The sequence below is a fragment of the Tachyglossus aculeatus genome, chromosome 23, assembly GCF_015852505.1.
Source record: "Tachyglossus aculeatus isolate mTacAcu1 chromosome 23, mTacAcu1.pri, whole genome shotgun sequence".
In the NCBI taxonomy this organism is placed as follows: Eukaryota; Metazoa; Chordata; class Mammalia; order Monotremata; family Tachyglossidae; genus Tachyglossus; species Tachyglossus aculeatus.
In genome coordinates, this window is record NC_052088.1 from 8005333 (window position 1) to 8021294 (window position 15962).

At 52.4% G+C, this 15962-nt stretch overlaps 1 protein-coding gene across 1 annotated transcript; it reads right to left on the bottom strand.

Annotated features, from left to right (window-relative positions):
- Nucleotides 1-6427: 6427 nt before the first annotated feature.
- Nucleotides 6428-8470, bottom strand: CCDC177 (coiled-coil domain containing 177). Its single transcript, XM_038765454.1, has one exon. The coding sequence runs from the start codon at nt 8468-8470 to the stop codon at nt 6428-6430; it is 2043 nt and encodes a 680-aa protein (XP_038621382.1).
- Nucleotides 8471-15962: the final 7492 nt, after the last annotated feature.

A 15962-nucleotide genomic window follows, 5' to 3' on the forward strand; every position in this document is an offset into this window, starting at 1 on the left:
CTAAAGAAGCCACAGATTCTGCCCAGCCTGTTGGAGAAGCAGCTCTTTCCTCCCTCCCACGAAGGGCTCCTGCAGACAGAAAAGGGGTGATAAGACCCCTGTGATAATAATAATAATAATAATAGTATTTGTTAAGCGCTTACTACGTGCTAGGCACTGTTCCAAGCGCTGGGGAGGATACAAGATAATCGGGTCGGATACAGCCCCTGTCCCACACTGGGCTCACAGTCATCTCCATTTTCCAGATGAGGGAACTGAGGCCCAGAGAATTTAAAAGTGACTTGCCCAAGGTCACCCAGCAGGGAGGCGGCAGAGCCGGGATTAGAACCCATGACCTTCTGACTCCCAGGACTGCGCTCTAGCCACTAGGCCGTTGCTGCTTCTTAGACTGTAAGCTTGTTGTGGGAAGGGAACACATCTACTCTCTCTGTTATACTGTACTCTCCCAAGGGCTAAGTCTAGACTGTAAGCTCGTTGTGGGTAGGGAATGTGTCTATTTTATTTTAATGGCATTTATTAAGCGCTGACTATGTGCAAAGCATATTGTTCTGTTGTACTCTCCCAAGCGCTTAGTACACAGTAAGTGCTCAATAAATACGATTGATTGATTGATAAGGCCAAGGCCCCAAGGGAATCCAACTGAATATAAACTGAATGCGAATATGGGAGCGACGTGGCCTAGTGGAGTCAGAGAACCTTGGGTTCTAATCCCGGCTCCGCCGCTTGTCTGCTGTGTGACCTTGGGCAAGTCACTTTTCCGGGCCTCGGTTTCTTTGCAAAACGGGCGTTCACTACAGCGCTTGGAACAGTGCTGGGCACACAGTAAGCGCTTAACAAATACCATCATCATTATTATTACCTGTTCCCCCTCCTCCTCGGACTGTGAGCCCCACGCGGGGCTTGACTGTGCAGTATTTTGTATCTACCCCAGCATGTAGTACAGTGCTTCGCACATAGTAAACGCTTAGCTAATACCACAGTTAGTATTATATGAACTTGGAAGTTTGAGGGGAAGGCAGTGAGGCTTTGCGGGAAGAGCCCAGAGCCGGGCACCCGGATTCCTAGCTTCTACGCCTGGCTCTAACACCCAATTAGAGTGCCTCAATTAGTGGGCCTCAATTTCCTCATCTGTAAAATGGGGATAAAAAAATGCCCATTCTCCCTCCCTCTCCGGCAGCACAGCCCCTATGGGACAGGGACCGTTTCGGATCTGATCATCCACCTGTATATATGTACATATGTTTGTACATACTTATTACTCTATTTATTTTACTTGTACATATCTATTCTATTTATTTTATTTCGTTAGTACGTTTGGTTTTGTTCTCTGTCTCCCCCTTTTAGACTGTGAGCCCACTGTTGGGTAGGGACTGTCTCTATATGTTGCCAATTTGTACTTCCCAAGCGCTTAGTACAGTGCTCTGCACATAGTAAGCGCTCAATAAATACGATTATTGATGATGATGATCTTTGTATTATTGTTATTTCTGTCATCCTTATTTCCGTTAGGCAGTTACTATGTGTCAAGCACTGCTCTAAAGATCGGGGTAGATACAAGTTAATCAGGTGGGATATAATCTCTGTCCCCCCTGGGGCCCACAGTCTACGTAGGAAGGAGAACAGGTGCTGAATCCCCATTTTACAGTGGAGAAAACTGAGGCACAGGGAAGTGAAGTGACTTGTCCAAGGTCGCACAGCAGAGCTGGAATTAGAACCCAGGGCCTCTGACTCTCTGCCAGGTCTTCGCCGAGCATTTGAGATGGCTCCCGGAACGTAATACTTAATAAAAAATCCATCGTTTCATCATCAGTAGCAAAAAAGGCCCATGAGAGGCTTGGGAATTACAATTGTCTTCACAATCTTAAGGCTAATAGAAGACTTAAAAAGTTCGCCCGGCACATTTCACTAGCATTAAAAACTAAGGCAGCAGAAGACAGCAGAAGCGGTGTGGCCTAGTGGAAAGAGCACGGGCCTTCGAGTCGGAGGACCCGGGTTCTAATCCCGGCTCCGCCACTTGCCTGCTGTGCGACCCCGGGCAAGCCACTTCACTTCTCTGTGCCTCGGTTACCTCATCCGTAAAATGGGATTAAGATTGTGAGCCCCATGTGGGACTCACAAAATGTGTCCAACCTGATGATCTGGTCTCTATCCTAGCGCTTAGTACGGTCCTTGGCACGTAGTAAGCGCTTAACAAATACCATAAAAAAGTACTCTTGAGAAGCAGAACGAGAAGTACTCTTGAGAAGCAGCGTGACTCAGTGGAAAGAGCACGGACTTTGGAGTCAGAGGTCTTGGGTTCAAATCCCAGCTCCGCCGATTGTCAGCTGTGTGATTTGGGGCAAGTCATTTAACTTCTCTGGGCCTCAGTTACCTCATCTGTAAAATGGGGATTAAGACTGTGAGCCCCCCGTGGGACCTCATCACCTTTTAACCTCCCCAGCGCTTACAACAGTGGTTTGCACATAGTAAGCGCTTAATAAATGCCCTTATTATTATTATTATTACTCTGCACACAGTAAGTGCTCAGTGGAAAGAGCCCAGGCGTGGGAGTTGGAGGTCACGGGTTCTAATCCAGGCTGCGGCACTTATCGGCTGTGTGACTTGGGGCAAGTCACTTAACTTCTTTGTGCCTTAGTTACCTCGTCTGTAAAATGGGGATTACGATTGTGAGCCCCACGTGGGACAACTTGGTCACCTTGTATCTCCCCTAGCGCTTATAACAGTGCTTTGCACATAGTAAGCGCTTAACAAATACCATAATAATAATAATTATTATTATTAATAAATACCACCGATTGATTAAGCCTCATTTAGCAACTATAGTGGGCAGACAGGGTCATGTCTTCTCTCTGTTTCTTGAGAGACAGTTATGGGGTGGTATGGGATAACCAATCCATCAGTCAATCAGTGGTACTTATTCAACACTTACCTTGTGCAGAGCACTGCACTAAGTGCTTAGCAGAGTACAACAGGATTAGTAGACTCACTCCCTGCCCACAACGAGCTTACAGTCTAGAAGGACACATACAAGACCTAAGAAACAGCTGGAAAGGCGGGTCAGAAACAAATTATGGAGGCTATGAACTGCTAGCTGACCTCGAATCGAATTGTAGTTTCCAAGCGCTTAGTCCAGTGCTCTGCACACAGTAAGCGCTCGATAAATACGATTGAATGAATGAATGAATTGCTAAATCTCGGCCCAGAGGTTGGGACTTTGACAGTTTTGCCCTGTAGACTATTTCACTGCTTTCTGGGCAGGAAACGTGTCTACCAACTCTGTTATAGCATCCTCTCCCAAGTGCTTAGTACAGTGCCCTCCACACAACACGCGCCCAATAAATACCACTAATCTCCCTGTGGAGTCACGGCCAATATCCGCCCCAATTTCCCAACCTCACGTCAACCTCTTTAATAATTAGGGTATTTGTAAAGCGCTTACTGTATGCCAGGCACTGTATTAAGTGTGGGGTGGATGCAAGCAAATCTAGGTGGAGATGGTCCCTGTCCCATGTGGGGCTCACAGTCTCAATCTCCATTTAACAGATGAAGTAACTGAGGCACAGATACGTGAAGTGACTTACCCAAGGTCACTTGGGTAAGTGGAGGAGCCGGTATCAGAACTCATGACCGCCTGATTTCCGGGCCCGTGCCCTATCCGCTATGCCATGCTGCTTCTCTTTGTGGACAAGGAATGTGTCTACCGATAATGGTATATGGCTCTCTCCCAAGCGCTTAATACAGTGCTCTTCACATAGCAAGCGCTCAATAAATACCATTGATTGACGATTGGCATTGATACCTTTCTGAATGGATGTGTCCTCAACACGATTCTCCCCTTCCTCTGGTCAATCAGGTATCAGAAAGTGCACAAGGGATTGGGGTTCACAGCTCTTAAAAGTCGCAAAATAGACATACCCCAGGCTCTCAAGACATTCAAGATCTTGTAATAATAATAATAATACTAATAATGGTATTTACTAAGTGCTTACTATGTGTCAAACACCATTCTAAGCGCTGGGGTAGCAGGATGGAGACAGTCACTGTCCCACTTGGGGCTCACAGTCTTAATACCCATTTTACAGCTGAGGGGAACTGAGGCCCAGAGAAGTGAAGTGACTTACCCAAGGTCAAGCAGAAGACAAGTGGCAGAGCCGAGATTAGAACCCAAGTCCTGGGCTCTAGCCACTAGGCCACATTGTTTCCCAACCCCCTAAACTATGCTAATCTTGTTGTTCCCCTAAAATGTGCTAATTAATAAATCGTATTTATTGATTCCCCAATTGCTAATTGGGGAATTGCTAACTATTCCCCAAACCATCCCGAAGCAGGTACCCTGTAGTCCGAAACCTCCCCGTCTAAATACGATGGTGGTGTCTGTTAAGTGCTTACTATGTCAGATCAGACCCAACCCCATCCCCGTCCTACAGAGTTTAAGCAAGAGGGAGAACATAGATTGAATTCCCAGCTTACAGATGAGGAGACTGAGGCCCAGAGAAGTGAAGCGATTCGCCCAAGATCACCCAGCGGGCAAGTGGCGGAGCCGGGATTAGAACCCAGGTCCTCGGGCTCCCAGGCCCGGGAACAGTAAAACAGCACGTTAAATTAAGCTTCAGGCCCGCCCCACCCCAACCGTGGCCTAAGAGGAACATTTCTTTCCCCTTTGAATGTCCTCACGGAACCTCATCTTCCGCTTCTGTGACCAAATCAAGCGCTTAGTACAGCGCTCTGCACACAGTAAGCGCTCAAGAAATACGATTGAAAAAAAATCAGAGATCTCTGCGCACTCTTAGCCAGCTCCAGGAGGCAGCTGCCCTTCTGGAATGGGCGGGAAAGAGCCGAGCTAATGAACGCGGGTTTCCAGCCCTAGTTATCATCATCGGCGGTATTTACTGAGCACTCACTGCGTGAGGAGCTCCATACTAAGCGCTTGGGAGAGTACAACAGAGTCGGGAGCTACGTCCCCTGCCCACGACGAGCTTACTGCCCACGTTATGCTTTTCCTTGTCCCCGGTTCCAGGGGAACCAAAGATTTATTCTAGATTGTAAGCCCACTGTTGGGTAGGGACTGTCTCTATATGTTGCCAACTTGTACTTCCCAAGCACTTAGTACAGTGCTCTGCATATCGTAAGCGTTCAATAAATATGATTGATTGATTCTGCCAGCGGATCCTTACTCGAGAATCTACCCTCAAAAACCAGGAAAGACGAAGAGGGCCAAGACGCGTCCCCGGGGCTTCGCGTTTCGCAGAGGCAAATCCGCGTCTGGAATCGCGGAGCGACAGATGTCGACGTCTCAGCCGACCGCGGGTCACCGTCTCCGGAGGAGGGATCGCTCCCCAGATCGCCAGGGTCCGACCGGCTGTCCTGGTGGCTGTGCTCTGGAGGGAATCCAGAGGAGGATTAAGGGGACTAGGGGAGCAAATGGGTGGCATCGATCATTAAGGCAGGGTCGCTTTGGGGGCCAAGAAACGTGCTTTGGGGCTCTTTTTTGTGCTCTGAGTTCGGGAAGGCCGCCGTCTGGCCTTCACATTCGTTCCTTCCAGGTCCCGCCTGAAGCCTTGAGCAGCGAGGAGAGGGAATGGGGAGGGGACATTCCCGGTCCCGGCCTAGCTTTATCGAAGCTCCGCAGTTAAATCCGGTTTGGGGACAGGGGAAGGGGGGGTTCCTGCTGCCGTTGGGTGTTTCTGGCTTCTCTCGCAACCTCCCGAGAGGCTCCCCTCAAGGAGTGGGCTCGAGGCGCCGGCAAAACCGGGCGGACGAGAGGCTCTCGGGCCGGCTGACACGGGGCGGACTTCTGTGCGGTATCAGGAAGGAGGGGGCCAATCTTTCCTGCTGCCCCCCACTAGACCGTTAACTCCGTTGTGGGTACGGAACGTGCCGACCGACTCTGATCCGTCGGACGCTCCCGAGCGCCTAGTACGGCGCTCCTCTCACAGTAAGCGCTCGATAAATACGATTCTTTTTTTTCAACGGTATGGGTTGAGCGCTCACTCCGCGCCAGGCACCGTACCGAGCGCTGGGGTAGCGACGAGTCCATCGGGTCGGACGCGTTCCCCTTCCCGCGTGGGGCTGCCGGTCTTGATCCCCCTTTTCCAGCTGAGGGACCTGAGGCCCGGAGGAGGGAAGGGGACGGCCCGAGGTCACCCAGCGGACGAGGACCCGGGCCCCTCCTTCCGTCTCCGGGGCCGGCGGTCTCCCCCCCGGGCCGCGTCGCTCCTCGACCGAGCGGGCGGCCGCTTCCCTCGATCGCCTGGCATGGAGGAGGTCGTCGAAACGGCGTGGAGAAAGGAGGCGGGATGGAGAGAGGCCCACCCGCCCGCCGCGGGAGGGAGAGAAAGCCCCCTCCCCGCCGACCGGCCACCCCGTCGGGGAGCTAAGGCACAGGCGGTCGGTGCGTCCGGCGGCGGCGGCGGCGGCGGGGCGGCCCTCACTTGCGGTCCAGCCCGGCTCGCAGCTGGGCCTCCAAGGCCATCTTGTCGAAGGAGCGCGTGTCGGTCTCCTGGCGCACCTTGTCCCGCACGTGGAAGGAGGCGCGGGCGGCGGAGCGGGCGTCCTCCAGGGCGGTCCGCCGCTCCCGCGACAGCCGCTCGCTGCGCTCCAGTTTGCGCTCGATGGCCAGAGCCAGCTCCCGCCGCCGCCCGTCCCGGTCCCGGTCCACCTTCTCCTTGTTGGCCCGCTGGGCCCGCTCCTTCTCCAGGCGGCTCTGCCCGGCCTGCCGCGCCCGGCGGCGGGCGGCCTCCTCCGCCGCCCGGGCGGCCTCCCGGAGGCGCCGCTCCCCGGCCCGGGCCAGGGCCTCCAGCCGCTCCCGCCGCTCGCGGCCCTGGCGCTCGGCCTCCTCCTTGGCCCTGCGGCCCTGCTGCTCCTCGCGGAGGGCCCGCTCCCGCAGGCCCCGGCTGCGGCCCTCCTGCAGCTGCTCGCGGTTCTCCCGGGCCCGGCCCAGGCTGGCGGCCAGCGAGCCGCTGAGGTCCTCGCGCTCCTGGCGCTCCCGCCGGGCCAGGCCCAGCCGCAGGGCCTCGTGGCGCTGGCGCTCGGCCCGGCCGGCCTCCCGCTGGTCCCGGCGGCGGCGGCCCTCCTGCTGCTGGCGGGCGCGCTCGGCCCGCTCGGCCCGCTCGCGCCCGGCCCGCTCCTCCCGCTCGCGGCCCTGGCGCCGATCCTCCTCCCGCAGCCGCAGGTTGCGCTCCTGGGCCAGCTTGCGGCGCAGATCGTCCTGGGCCTCGCGCTCGGCCCGCTCCCGCCGCAGCCGCCCCTGCCGCTCGGCCTGCTCCCTCCAGCGCTCCTCTCCGCGGGCACACTGGCGCTGCCGTCGCCGGGCCTCCTCCGCCTGCTCCCGGCCCAGCCGGCCACGCCGGGCCTCCACCTGCTCCGCCCAGGCCCGGCGGCCTCGCTCCAGCCCCAGCTGCTTGTCGCGCTCCTCGGCCCGGCGCCGCTCCTCGGCCCGGGCGCGCTGCTCTTCCCACTGGCAGCGGGCGGCCTGCCTGCGGGCCTGCAGCAGCCGCTCTTCCTGGTGGCGGGCCAGCATCAGGGCCGCGATCTTGCGGTCCCGCTCGGGCACCTCGCGCGGCAGGCCCCGCTCCGCCCGCACCTGCCGCACGATGCGCTCCACCTGGCGCGCCGTGCGCGGAGACTGGCTCAGGTCGCCCAGGCTGACGCTGCGGGCGGCCGGACGCGGGGGCCGGCGGGGGCGGCCGGACGCGGGGGACCCCGGGGAGGAGACCCCGGCCTCCCCGTCGTCGTCGGTGGCCGCGGCGGCCCCGGCGGGCCAGCGCTCCCGCAGGCTCTCGCCGCTGTAGGAGGACGACGAGGCCCCGGACTCGGAGCCGCCGGGGCCTTCCCGCCTCCGCGACAGAGAGTCCAGCGAGTGGCTCTTGCGGCCGGGCCGGGGCCGGGGGGCCGGAGAAGAGCGGGAGGAGGCGGGGGCGGCGGCGCGGGGCCGGCAGGGCCCGGGGGAGGCCGGGAGGCTGGCGCTGCCCCCCACCGCGGGCAGCGGGGCGGGCGTGAAGAGTCGCCGCTTCTCGTCGCGCACGATGCGCTCGCGCTCGGCCCGGCAGCGCCTCAGCTTGGCGCGGCGCTCGGCCTCGTAGGCCTCGAAGAGCCCGGCGGCCACCCGCATGGAGCGGCCGGGGGCCTCCCTCACCAGCTCGGCCAGCGGGCGCGGCAGCAGCTCCACGGGCTTGACGGCGCAGCGGGCGCAGGCCTCCAGCGAGCGCGGGCTGGTCAGCACGTAGCGGCTGCCCTCCGCCTCGGGCCGGTCGAAGTTGAACAGGTCCAGGTGCAGCAGCGGCGACTGGTCCCCGGGCCGCCGATCCTCCTCGGGCCCGGCCGGGGCCTCGGCCTTGGTGGCGACGGGCGAGGCCGAGGGGGCCGGGGGCGAGCGGGCCCCACCGGGGGACGCGGGAGCGGCCGCCCCATCCTCCCCGGGGCCCCCGGGGCCGGCCCCTGGCTTCCTCTCCTCGGGCACGGGGTCCACCATGGTCCGGCCCCCTCGCTTCCGGCCAGAGACTGCGGGTGAACGGAAGGACGAGGCGTCAACTCCCGACCACGCTGCCCTCCTCCCCAAGCAGATTGCCCTTCTCGCCGACTAGGCTGCCCTCCTCCCCAATTGGATTGCCCTCCTCCCCATCTAGATTCCCTTCTCCCTGACAGGATTCACCTCCTCTCTGACCAGATTTTCCTCCTCCTGGTCCAGTTTTCCCTTCTGCCAACAGATTTCCCTTCTCTCCTCCACTTCCAGATTTCTCTTCTCCCTGACAGGATTCCCCTTTTCGCCGTCCAGATTTCTCTTCTCCCTGACAGGATTCCCCTCTTTGCCGTCCAGATTTCTCTTCTCCCTGACAGGAATTCCCCTCTTCCCCATCCAGATTTCTTTTCTCCCTGACGGGATGCCCCTCTTTGCCGTCCAGATTTCTCTTCTCCCTGACAGGAATTCCCCTCTTCCCCATCCAGATTTCTTTTCTCCCTGACGGGATGCCCCTCTTCCCCATCCAGATTTCTCTTCTTCCTGACGGGATGCCCCTCTTCCCCATCCAGATTTCTCTTCTTCCTGATGGGATTCCCCTCTTTCCCATCCAGATTTCTCTTCTTCCTGATGGGATTCCCCTCGTCCCCATCCAGATTTCTCTTCTCCCTGACGGGATGCCCCTCTTCCCCGTCCAGATTTCTCTTCTTCCTGACAGGATTCCCCTCTTCCCTGTCCAGATTTCTCTTCTTCCTGACGGGATTCCCCTCTTCCCCATCCAGATTTCTCTTCTTCCTGACAGGATTCCCCTCTTCCCCATCCAGATTTCCCTCCTCCCTGATGGTATTTCCCATTCAGATTTCCCTCTTCCCGAGCCAGATTTCCCTCCTCCCTGTCAGTACTTCGCATCCAGATTTCCCTCTTCCCGAATCAGGTTTCCCTCCTCCCCGACCAGATTTTCCTCCTCCCGTCCTGATTTCCCTCCCCTGGACCAGATTTCCCTTCTCCCTGACAGGATTCCCTTCCTTCCCTGTCCAGATTTCCCTCCTGGCCTGGCCCCCATCTAATCTGCCAGAGAGGGGATTAGCCCGAGGCTAGCGGAAAGGATGAAAAAACTATGACAACAACAGGAGGCTGCCAAGCAAAGCCCAAGTGGAAGGGGCAGGGGTTGGGGGGAGAGCAGACAACAGTACCATCCCTCCCTCCCCGGACCCCTTCGAACCCCTTAGCAGCCCCCCCCCCGGATGCTAAAAACCGGGGGGACCAGGGCTTCACTCGGGGGGTCAGACCTGAGAGGATGGGTCCTTCAGGGGCCCGAAGGCCTCTTAAACCCGAAGCCCAGGAGGCGATCATCGGTCAATCCATTATATTTATAATAATTCATTAATTCATTCAATCGTATTTATTGAGAACTTACTGCGTGCAGAGCGCTTGATGATGGTATCTGTTAAGCGCTTACTATGTCCCAGGAACTGTTCTAAGCGCTGGGGTAGACTGGAGTTAATCAGGTTAGACGCAGTAAACATTTTATTTTGTTAGTATGTTTGGTCTCTGTCTCCCCCTTTTAGACTGTGAGCCCACTGTTGGGTAGGGACTGTCTCTATATGTTGCCAATTTGTACTTCCCAAGCGCTTAGTACAGTGCTCTGCACATAGTAAGCGCTCAATAAATACGATTGATGATGATGATGATGTCCCACATGGGGCTCACAGTCTTCATCCCCATTTTACAGATGAGAGACCTTAGGCCCGGAGAAGCGAAGTGACTCGCCCTAGGTCACACAGCAGACAAGTAGTGGAGCCGGGATAATAATAACAATAATAATAGTTTGGAGACAGCACCAACCCAGCTCGTTTGCGGGCAAGGGAACACGTCTTCCAACTCGGTTGTACTGTGTACTCTCCCAAGCTCTGCGCACAGCAAGCGCTCAGTGAATACCATCGATAGCTTGACGGATTGACGGAAATCAGCGCGAACATCTAAATCTGGAGAAAAGCAATCCCTCTGTGTCCCTTTTGGAGGGTGAACTCCAGGGCTTATTGTGGAAAGGTCGGAGGACCCAAAGGGTGGGTAAACCCCGGAGAAAACTTTGGGTCAGCCCGACCACCGGTTGCAAATGGTGGCGACCCTGTCCGCCGGCCCTTTGGAGCGCTTCCCCAGCCCCAGGCTGGAAGGGCCGCCTTGGGGCTGCTGATGTGCTGGACGCCCCCAGCCCTGCCCACACTGGCCTCCCCTCAGCCCCTATCTCCGCCAGGCCCGGAGGGGTCGGGTGGCTTTATAGGGGGGCACCCCACGGTCCAGGCCTCGCCCCAGCGAGCCGCTCGGTCACTCAATCAATCGTATTTATTGAGCACTTGCTGTGCAGAGCACCGGACTGAGCCTAGGAAGAGGACGAGAGAACAATCAACAGGCACATTCCCTGCCCGCAACGAGTTTACAGTCTACAGGGAAGACGGACATAAACATAAATAAATGTATTGAGGATACGGACAGCTTGGGCCGGGGGGGGGGGACATACATTAATAGAAACCAATAAATTACAGATACGGATAGTTTACAGTCCAGAGGCGGAGACAGACGTGAAAAGAAATAAATAAATTACACATCTGAACACCTTACAGTCTAGAGGGGGAGATGGATTAATGGAAATAAATAAATTACTGATGTGGACGGTTTACAGTCTAAAGGGGAAGACAGACATTAGTGGGACTAAGTAAATTACAGCTATGGACAGTTTACAGTCCAGAGGGGGAGAAAGAGATGAATAGAACTAAATAAATTACAGCTATAGACAGCTTACAGTCTAGAGGTGGAGACCCATGAATTGAAATAAATGAAAATACATATATATTTGGTTTACGGTTTTTGGGGGGCCAGATGTGAATAAAAATTAATAAATAAATTACAGTCTAGGGGGGAGACAGGTGTGAATGGAAATAAATACATTGCAGACAAGGACAGTTTACAGTTTAGAAGAAGAGACACCTATGAATAGAAATAAATAAATTACAGATATGGACAGTTTACAGTTTAGAGGGGGAGACATATGAATGGAAGTAAATAAATGACAGGTATGGACAGTTTACAGTCTAGAGGGGAAGACAGACACGAATAGGAATAAATACATTATTTACAGTTACGGCCAGTTCACGTTCTCGAGGGGGAGACAGACATGAATGGAAATAAATAAATTGCAGATTCGGACAGCTTCCAGTCTAGAGGGGGAGACACATATGATTAGAAGTAAGTAAACTACAGATACGGACAGCTTACAGTCTGGGGGGAGATGCATATGAACACAAGTAAAAAAAATGACAGATATGGACAGCTTACAGTCTAGGGGGGAGGTGCACATAAACAGAAGTAAATAAATGACAGATATGGACATCTTATAGTCTGGGGGGAGGCACAAATGAATAGAGGTAAGTAAATGGCAGATAGGGACAGTTTACAATCTAGGGGGAAGATGCATATGAATAGAAGTCAATAAATGACAGATGCCTACAGCTTGCAGTCTAGTGGTGAGGCACAAATGAATAGAGGTAAGTAAATGACAGGTACGGACAGCTTACAGTCTAAGGGGGAGGCCCATATGCACAGAAGTCAATAAATGACAGATATGGACAATTTACAATCCTAGGGGGAAGGCACAAGTGAATAGAGGTGAGTAAATGATAGATATGGACAGCTTACAGTCTAGAGGGGAGAAATATTTGAATTGAAGTCAATAAATGATAGATACGAACATCTTAAAGTCTAGGGGGGAGGCCCACATGAATAGAAGTCAATAATCAATCAATCAATCGTATTTATTGAGCACTTACTGCGTGCACTGTACTAAGCGCTTGGGAAGTACAAGTTGGCAACATATAGAGACGGTCCCTACCCAACAGTGGGCTCACAGTCTAAAAGGGGGAGACAGAGAACAAAACCAAACACACTAACAAAATAAAATAAATAGAATAGATATGTACAAGTAAAATAGATAAATAAATAGAGTAATAAATATGTACAAACATATATACATACATACAGGTGCTGTGGGGAAGGGAAGGAGGATAATAAATGACAGATATGGACAACTTACAATCTAGGGGGAAGGCACAAGTGAATAGAGGTGAGTAAATGATAGATATGGACAGCTTACAGTCTAGAGCGGAGAAATATTTGAATAGAAGTCAATAAATGATAGATATGGACATCTTAAAGTCTAGGGGGGAGGCCCATATGAATAGAAGTCAATAAATTATTTTGACTCTATTTCTTTATTTCTACATGTTTTGTTTTGTTGTCTGTCTCCCCCCTTCTAGACCGTGAGCCCGTTGTTGGGTAGGGACCGTCTCTATCTGTTGCCAACTTGTACTTCCCAAGCGCTTAGTACAGTACTCTGCACACAGTAAGCACTCAATAAATATGATTGAATGAATGAATAAATGACAGATACAGACAGTTTACAGTCTAGGGGGGAGGCCCATAAGAATAGAACAAAATAAATGACGGATATGGATATTTTACAGTCTAGGGGGGAGGCACAAATGAACAGAGGTAAGTAAATAACAGATACAGACAGCTTACAGTGTAGGGGGGAGAAACATATTAATGGAAGTCAATAAATGACAGATGGGGACAGCTTACAGTCTAGGGGGGAGGCACAAATGAACAGAGGGAAATAAATGACAGATACGGACAGCTTACAGTCTAGGGGAGAGGCACATATGAATAGAAGTTAATAAATGGCAGATATGGACAGTTTACAGTCTAGTGGGGAGAAACATATGAATAGAAGTCAATAAATGACAGGGACAGCTTACAGTCGGGGGGGAGGCACAAATGAATAGAGGTAAGTAAATGACTGATAAGGACAGCTTACAGACTAGGAGGGAGAAACATATGAATAGAAGGCAATAAATGACAGATATGGACAGCTTACAGTCTAGGGGAGAGGCACATATGAATAGAAGTCAATAAATGGCAGGTACAGACAGCTTACAGTCTAGGGGGGCGAAACATATGAATAGAAATCAATAAATGACAGATACGGATTGCTTACAGTCTAGGGGAGAGGCACATATGAATAGAAGTCAATAAATGGCAGATACGGACAGCTTACAGTCTAGGGGGGAGAAACATTTGAATAGAAATCAATAAATGACAGATACGGATTGCTTACAGTCTAGGGGAGAGGCACGTATGAATAAAAGTCAATAAATGACTGATACGGACAGCTTACAGTCTAGGGGGGAGAAACATTTGAATAGAAATCAATAAATGACAGATACGGACAGCTTACAGTCTAGGGGGGAGAAACATATGAATAGAAATCAATAAATGACAGATACGGATTTCTTACAGTCTAGGGGATAGGCATGTATGAATAGAAGTCAATAAATGGCAGATATGGACAGCTTACAGTCTAGGGGGGAGAAACATTTGAATAGAAATCAATAAATGCCAGATACGGATTGCTTACAGTCTAGGGGAGAGGCACATATGAATAGAAGTCAATAAATGGCAGATACGGACAGCTTACAGTCTGGGGGGAGAAACACTTGAATAGAAATCAATAAATGACAGATACGGATTGCTTACAGTCTAGGGGAGAGGCACGTATGAATAGAAGTCAATAAATGACAGATACGGACAGCTTACAGTCTAGGGGGAAGGCACAAATTGATGGAGGTAAATAAACGGCAGATAGGGACAGCTTACAGTCTAGGGGGAAGGCACAAATTGATAGAGGTAAATAAATGGCAGATAGGGACAGCTTACAGTCTAGGGGGAAGGCACAGATTGATAGAGGTAAATAAATGGCAGATAGGGACAGCTTACAATCTAGGGGAAGGCACAGATTGATGGAGGTAAATAAATGGCAGATGATAGGGACAGCTTACAGGCTAGAGGGGAGGCCCATCTGAATAGAAGTGAATAGATGGCAGATGGGGAGAGGTTCCCGGCTAGGAGGGGGAGCCGGGCATTAGTGGCAATGCAGAAAGGCGCGGTGGGGAGCTGGGAGAGGGGGCTGAAAGAAAGGGGGAGGGAGGGAGGGGGAGAGGAAAGGGGGTCCGAGGCCTGGGGGACCCCCGGGATGACTTACCTGGCCGGGCAGCTCCCGTGGCGGCTGTTGGGGGGCGATGGGGGCGGAGGAGGAGGAGGAGAAAGAGAGGAGGAGGAGGAGGAGGAGGAGGAGGAGAAGGAGGAGAGGAGGAGGAGGAGAGGAGGAGGAGCAGGGCGGAGGCCTGCCAGGGGGAGGCGGGTCCTCGGGGCCGGGCCGCCTCGCCGGCGCCCCCTGCCGGCCCTTCACCCACAAGGCGCCCCCCCCTTTCAACTGCTTCCAGCATCATCATCGTCATATGGCTTAATAATAATTATGATAACGGCATTTATAATAATAATAATGATGATGGCATTTGTTAAGCGCTTACTATGTGCTTACTATGTGCTTACTCTCCCCCTCGTCCCCCTCTCCATCCCCCCCCATCTTACCTTCTTCCCTTCCCCACAGCACCTGTATATATGTATATATGTTTGTATGGATTTATTACTCTATTTATTTATTTATTTTACTTGTACATATCTATTCTATTTATTTTATTTTGTTAGTATGTTTGGTTTTGCTCTCTGTCTCCCCCTTTTAGACTGTGAGCCAGCTGTTGGGTAGGGACTGTCTCTATATGTTGCCAATTTGTATTTCCCAAGCGCTTAGTACAGTGCTCTGCACACAGTAAGCGCTCAATAAATACGATTGATGATGATGATGATGATGATTTGTTAAGCGCTTACTATGTGCTTACTATGTGCTTCCTCTCCCCCTCGTCCCCCTCTCCATCCCCCCCCCCCCCCAATCTTACCTCCTTCCCTTCCCCACAGCACCTGTATATATGTATATATGTTTGTACGGATTTATTACTCTATTTATTTATTTATTTTACTTGTACATCTCTATTCTATTTATTTTATTTTGTTAGTATGTTTGGTTTTGTTCTCTGTCTCCCCTTTTTAGACTGTGAGCCCGCTGTCGGGTAGGGACTGTCTCTATGTTGCCAATTTGTACTTCCCAAGCGCTTAGTACAGTGCTCTGCACACAGTAAGCGCTCAATAACTACGATTGATGATGATGATGATTTGTTAAGCGCTTACTATGTGCTTCCTCTCCCCCTCGTCCCCCTCTCCATCCCCCCCATCTTACCTCCTTCCCTTCCCCACAGCACCTGTATATATGTATATATGTTTGTACGGATTTATTACTCTATTTATTTATTTATTTATTTTACTTGTACATGTCTATTCTATTTATTTTATTTTGTTAGTATGTTTGGTTTTGTTCTCTGTCTCCCCCTTTTAGACTGTGAGCCCGCTGTTGGGTAGGGACTGTCTCTATATGTTGCCAATTTGTACTTCCCAAGCTGTTAGTACAGTGCTCTGCACATAGTAAGCGCTCAATAAATACGATTGATGATGATGATGATGCAAAGCACTGTTCATTCATTCAATCGTATTTATTGAGCGC

What these genes read in the sequence shown, in the direction of transcription:
- CCDC177 (XM_038765454.1), bottom strand. Translation starts at nt 8,470, where the DNA reads ATGGTGGACCCCGTGCCCGAGGAGAGGAAGCCAGGGGCCGGCCCCGGG.